The sequence below is a fragment of the Doryrhamphus excisus genome, linkage group LG19 (assembly GCF_037039965.1).
Source record: "Doryrhamphus excisus strain RoL-2023G ecotype Guam linkage group LG19, RoL_Dexc_Guam_v1.1, whole genome shotgun sequence".
Lineage (NCBI taxonomy): Eukaryota > Metazoa > Chordata > Actinopteri > Syngnathiformes > Syngnathidae > Doryrhamphus > Doryrhamphus excisus.
The window spans coordinates 3,905,763-3,912,136 of record NC_136375.1 but is presented as its reverse complement, the minus strand read 5'-3'; the positions used below and the strand labels follow the sequence as shown (position 1 = coordinate 3,912,136).

The window sequence follows — 6,374 nt, the reverse complement described above, 5'->3', positions numbered from 1 at the left end:
GAGTTGTTCCAAGTGAGTACAGTGATTGATTTTAATGGCTTCATTAACAACTATATAAAAACAGTTGATAAAAATCCATGCACTCTTGTGAAATATATAGGAAACGTATGTACAACACAACAGTGTGAACCGTAACAGTGACTTCATTCAGGTGGGTGGTTCACCACAAATATACTTGGCTGCATAGAAGATCGACATTATTATGAATATTATTGCCTACATTGTAAAATCTAAGGAAAAAAAAAAAAACAAGTCAAAGTTCTAGCAGGACCGATTTCAAAAGTCAGCTCTTGCAGCTTTAGCAATTTAACGAGAAGCACTAGAATCTAACATAGTAAGAAGTTTCCCTTTAGCAAAAAAAGTTACATTCTGAAAGCATCGTCATGAAAGAACTATTGTACAGAAAAGAACAACAAAAAGCCTGAGTTGATGGAGAAAAGTAGAATCTTAATAAATCCAAAAAAGCCTGAGGAAAGAGACCACTCATTCACTATTTTACATCAATTTACAATGATATCAAAAGGAAAAAAAAGTTGCTCCTACACACAAAAATCAAATGCAGTTATTTTTTACAGTTAAAATCTGTCACTTATTCTTAAATAATTCTCATCACGTGGTGGTGGGGGGGTAAAAACCAATAAGAAATGGTGGAAATGAGGTACTTCAGGTGGTCAGCCTGAGCCCAGACTGGATTGACCGTCCGCTTGTGACATGATGATGTGACAAGTGACGCTTCTACCCCACGTGACACTTAAATAAGGTCAATCGTCACATGAAGCTCGACAGACGGGAACACATAGCATCCAGTGTCATGGGTTGGTGGGACTATGAGGCAGCGCTCGGGGTCTGTTCTGACCGGAGGTAAAAAAAAAAAAAAAAGGAAAAGTTTCCATATAAAAATAACAAAAAGGTGTGCTGCATGCAGCTTTCAACTCTTAAATACAAAAATAAGCTCTGATTCTTCTTCCCTCGCTGCTTAGCGTTCGTCCAGAATGAGTGCTTCGACAGCATCAGGTGGCGTCCTGTAAGGCATCTGCTGTGTTGGAGAGTTCATGGCGGCTACCGGCAGGCGCGCCAGCTGCTGTTATGTCTTGCGGCTGCTCCAGATTTGCTCCGGCGTGCTCTTGTGGTCGGAGGAATAGTCGTAAGGTGAGCGCTGGTCTCGGGGCGAGCGCGGTCCACTGGCCGACGCCCTCTGCTCCGTCTGCCAGTCCGAGTGGTAGCGGTATGACGAGCGCTGGTCCGAGTGGGGGAAGTCCTTCAGGTCCAGTCGGTGGTCTCTGCTGGAGCGTACCTCCTCCAGCTTCCTTTGTTTGCCGTCGCTGTAATGTCTGCAACACAGACACACAATTAACAACAACACACTTTCCCACGATCATGATACTGTGCAACGCATTTCGACGTCGATGCCTCACAGCAAGATACTGTAATGCTTTTATTTTGCACCGAAAAGGAAGTCACTTTTGATGCTGACTCGATGGTAATTATGTTGTGGCTTAACAATAACGATGCCGAGTATGTCCACTTCAGGGGGCACCGTTTTTTTTGGTCCATTGGACCAAAAATTGATAAGTGGGCAACAATGGCGGGTTACCAACATAAGCATGTTTCAATATAATGGCGATGTACTACTGCACTATTTATCTTCTTTCTCTTTGGGCTTTTCCCTCTGCATCTGTCTCTCTCACACCAACTACCCTCCTTCACTACATCCGTAAAACTCTTTGGTCTTTCTCTACGCCTCCTACCTGGCAGCTCTAAACGCAGCATCCTTCTACCAATATATTCACTCTCTCTCCTCTGGACATGTCCCAACCATCTCAGTCTGGCCTCTCTGACTATCTCCAAGGCCTCGAACATGTAATGGCTCTCTGATGTACTCCTTCCTGATCCTATCCATCCTGGTCACTCCCAATGAGAACCTCAGCATCCTCATGTCTGCTACCTCCAGTTCTGCTTCCTGTCTTTTCCTCAGTGGCACTGTCTCTAGACCAAACAACATGGCTGGTCTCACCACAGTTTTGTGTACCTTGCCTTTCATTTTAGCTGAAACTCTATCACACATCACGCCTGACACTTTCCTCCACCGTTCCATCCTGCCTGCACACGCTTCTTCACCTCCTTTTCACAATCTCCATTGTACTGGACTGTTGACCCCAAGTACTTAAAATTCTCCACCTTCTGCATCTCTTCTCCCTGTAATCTCACTCTTCCACTTGGGTCCCTCTCACTTACACACATACTATACTCTGTCTTGCTGTGGCTAATCTTCATTCCTCTCCTTCCCAGGGTAAACCTCCACTCTTCTAGCATCTCCTCCTCCAATCTGTTGCCTACTCTCTACAAATCCCAATGTCATCTGCAAACATTCTTCTCTAACCTCATATTGGAACTCCTGCAAAAAGGATCTACTGTATTCTGTACAGGAACCCCACGTCTTGATTTGGAGTAGAATGTGCATTGTTTGGCAATAAAAGTTAATATAAGGATTTATTTTGGAGCTATAAAAAGTATTATTTTGAAGACAATACAGAAAGAGTACTCACCTGTCCCTGCTGTCGGGTCGGTAGTGGTCTCTGTGGTCTTTGCCATTACTAAATGAGGAGTAGGATCTTTTCCTGGACTCCCCTGCAGTCTTCCGGTGAGCTTCCAGGCTGTGTCGGTCCCTGCTAGTGTCGTGCTGGCGAGCTGTGGGCTGATGTCTGTCTGAGCTGTAGCTGTCCCTGCTGCTGTCATCCTGGTGACAGCTGTCCCTCAGACGTTCAATATCTGTGGACAGAGCACAAAGTCATCACTCTGCATCTAGCGATTGGTCTTATTCTGCACTGACGGTGAGCAAACACCACTGTACCTGCGTGTTTGTAGCCCATTGTGTTTGCACTCCTGGTGTTCTGCTCTGCTGCCTGTTTAAAAGGAACATTTATCATACACACAATATTTTTCCCCCACGTTTGATGGAGGATATAGGAATACTGCAGGGCACATACTTGAGCGTTTTCTTGTCTTTTCTTGATAGCGTGCTTGTACAATTTATGCAACTTCCTGGCGTCAAACTCGGTGAATTTTGAAACAAATATCCACAGGTTTCTGTCAAAGCCAACAACATCAACAAACAATTTAAATAAACAGCAAATTCACTTAAATAGCATGCAGTCATGTGATCGCTCCTCTACAGGTTCATTTTAGATTAACGTGTGTGTGCGCTTGCTCACTTTCGCCACTGTTTGATGAGGTCAGGGTTGGAATACTCCTTGAGACACTCTGTGATGTGGTCTCCAATCTTGATGAGGCATTGCCGGGTGTGTTCCAGCTGCTCACGCTCTGACAGTCCCTTCTCTGGTCGGTCCAGCTGCTTGAGTGCTGCTTTCACAGGCCGCATCCTCTCTTTACACTGCACATCCAAACACAAAACATTAGTCTAGGACTTCATTTCAAGCATCACATCATGTCCTCACCAACACCCATATTATAAAAAGCTTATTTTTCTCTGTGTTTTGGCCTTAAAACGTGAGCTTTTGGAAAACCAGCCAAAGTGAAGATTTTGAAAAAGTGCTGCTTCAGTGTTTGTGTATGGACGAGTAAAACAAAGCTAAGAAGTGTGCACAGATGATTGTCCGAAGCTTTGCCTCTCTGTTCACGAAGGCAGAAGTTATTGGAGTTGGTGATTCCCAGCAAGAGAAAAATGTTTTCATCTGTCAACGGCATTTCACACGGGACTGTTTTTGTGAACAAGAATGTGAAAGCCATAGCATTTCATTATGAATCAAACAATTTCATGGATTGAGTAAGGACCTCAAACAATGCACAACGATGAGCCAATTCAAGAAACAATACAAGCAGTTGTTTGCTAAATACAAGAATGAAGAGTCTTGAACCAGTCACGATGTGCTATATATATCACTATATTGACAGTCATCATACCCATTATGTCATTGGATGGTCAAATCACCTCGTACTTCGGCATGTGACAAAATATACAAAATTAACAAACAAAACAAAAAAAACTTAAACTTTAATTATATTAGAAAGGCAGGAAGTGAACAAATGTAAGTTACCGATTGTAAAAGTACCAGATGGAGGGGTAGGATTTAGTAAGCTTTCCTTCTTCCTACTCCTTTTGGACATGTGGAACTGTGAACTGATTATGTGATGCACTCAATTGTAATCTGATGCATGTTCAAATGAAATGAAACCATTACCATTACCAAATACCTGCCAAACTGTTGCTGAAGCCAGATGGCAGCACGCTCTCGCCGGGAAAGATGCATTAATGACAGACACGCTGTGCATCCACAGAGGTGGAGAGAACCGCAGTGCTCACCGATGTCTGGTAGTCCCGTTAAAAATGTCTAATGATCACATTTCCACTACCGATGTTGTGCCAAGATTGCCTGCAGTTAGTAAGCGCAACGCCCTCACGTCTGGCTTCTGAGCACCAATGGCGCTTCTGACAAAGCATGTAGTGGGCCAGAGGAAGCACTTTGGGCGTGTGATCAATCACAACAGAGTGGGTGTGGATACATTAAAAGAGACCGTTTTGGCGGGAAGCACAAATCCAAGGAAATACAGCTGGAGTAGGTGCAGATTCTGGAAGATCCAGACATTAATTATTGTGTGTAGCTGCTCTATAGGGCCACATAAAAACAGGTCAAAAATTAGCACAATAGGTTCCTTTAATGGCTGATGTTGTCATGTTTGAACTCACCACGCTAAATGTTTTTTGGTCTAATTCTTCAGACTCCTCCAGGCCTTGAATGTTGTCGCCGCTTGCCGTTATGTGGACTGGCACATCAGATGCTTTCTTTATCCGTTCTCTGAGCTCAGCTTTGTTTTCACTCTGCTGAAAAGAAGAGAAACAATTGAAGTGCTGTCATTAAATTCAATGTATTTCTCAGAGGGCTCACCTTCTCCACATTGTCCTCTTGCTTATCGTCTTCTTCCATGGGCATGGCTTCTTTTTTCTCTTTGGGCTCCTTTGTTTCTCTTCCATCCCAACTTTCTTCCTTTTTGCATTCTTTTTTTGTTTCTTCTTGCACCTCCCTCTCACCAGATGAAGAACCATCATCTTGCTGAGCTTCCTCCTCTTCTTCTTCCTCCTCCTCTTCTTCCTCCTCCTCCTCATCGTTGTCATCTTCTTCTTCCTGGTCCTCGTTGTCATCCTTCACTGTGGCCCGGTCCGCTCGGCTTCTTCTGCTTGGAGTCTTCACTGCCGCCATTTCCTGAAACTGTGAGTCAAGTCAGTGCCAAGGACACACAAAGGATCTTGGTAGATAGTAGACCTTCGCTTTCCGACCAACATATGCAATGAAAGTTGACTGGCGTAAATATTAGACTAGATTCTCCGCTTCTCTCTTCAATATGCCTCACACACTGATTAAACACATTTCATGTATGAAATCCAAAGTTACTGACTACTAATGAATGATCAGGTTAGACCCACCCAACGATAAATACACTTAAAAAAAATACTATATATAGAATTTATGGAAATGTATAACAAATTTACACATCTTGGCCATTATTTTATAAAAACCAAGAGGCCAAAACAAGTTTTCATGTTTGAGAGAGGGAGGTGCCCTATCATAGTTGTGTGCGTGTGCCAACTGTCGCCTGTGCTGCACACAGACTACTATACAGTTGTTCCTCTCGCTGTCGTGGTTTTACAAAAATGTAATTAAAAATGATCACTGTTTTGTGGTTGACTACGGACGAGTAATAAAAAATAGCATATGTAAGCATATTTTATATACTCTTGGCCTAAGTTTAGCATTTAAGCATAAAATGGTCTAAATGACCTAGCATACAAATACAGTATAAGGCAATACAAGAATGATGACCTGCCACTCGGTGTCATTACTAAGGTGTCTAGGTGTTATCAGACTTCATGGTCAACTACAGGCTTTTGAATTTTCTCACATCAGGCACAACAATATCACAATCATAACCATCATCATAACAAGCTACTGTTGTGGTCGTACTTATTCCAGATGAATCTCAATTCTGTATCCCCGACGTCACTTCCTGCCCACATATACCTGAGACATTTGCACAAGCACAAGTCTTATTTATAATAAGACTGATTGTAATGGAATCGAAATGGACACTATAAAAACGGTAGTCAACGAGATCGTGGAACCGTTCAGTATCAGTAATACTGAACATCAGTAATTGATCTTTTCAGACTGGAAGATTTCCCCAAGAAATGAAAACAGCTAAGGTTGTTCCAATTTTTAAAAAATGGTGACAAACACCAATTTACAAACTATCGGCCAGTCTCCTTACTATCACAATTCTCCAAAATTATTGAGAAGCTATTCAACAATAGGCTGGATAAATTTATTAATGCGAACGAATTACCATCACAAAGTCAGTAT

The 6,374-nt window shown here is 42.6% G+C and overlaps 1 protein-coding gene across 4 annotated transcripts in view; it reads right to left on the bottom strand.

Annotated features, from left to right (window-relative positions):
* The window catches only part of chd1 (chromodomain helicase DNA binding protein 1), a 30,545-nt gene continuing 24,171 nt past the window's right edge, over window positions 1–6,374 (bottom strand). For 3 of the 4 annotated variants that reach the window (XM_058057252.2, XM_058057253.2, XM_058057254.2), the window contains 7 exons: window positions 4,905–5,225; window positions 4,706–4,840; window positions 3,213–3,391; window positions 2,988–3,087; window positions 2,852–2,903; window positions 2,547–2,769; window positions 2–1,331 (listed from right to left, as the gene is read on the bottom strand). In XM_058057252.2, coding sequence (XP_057913235.2) covers window positions 1,085–1,331; window positions 2,547–2,769; window positions 2,852–2,903; window positions 2,988–3,087; window positions 3,213–3,391; window positions 4,706–4,840; window positions 4,905–5,225 — 1,257 coding nt within the window. In that variant the 3' untranslated portion in view covers window positions 2–1,084. Of the gene's footprint in view, window positions 1,332–2,546; window positions 2,770–2,851; window positions 2,904–2,987; window positions 3,088–3,212; window positions 3,392–4,705; window positions 4,841–4,904; window positions 5,226–6,374 lie in introns of all 4 variants that reach the window. The other variant, XM_058057255.2, reaches the window with a different exon arrangement.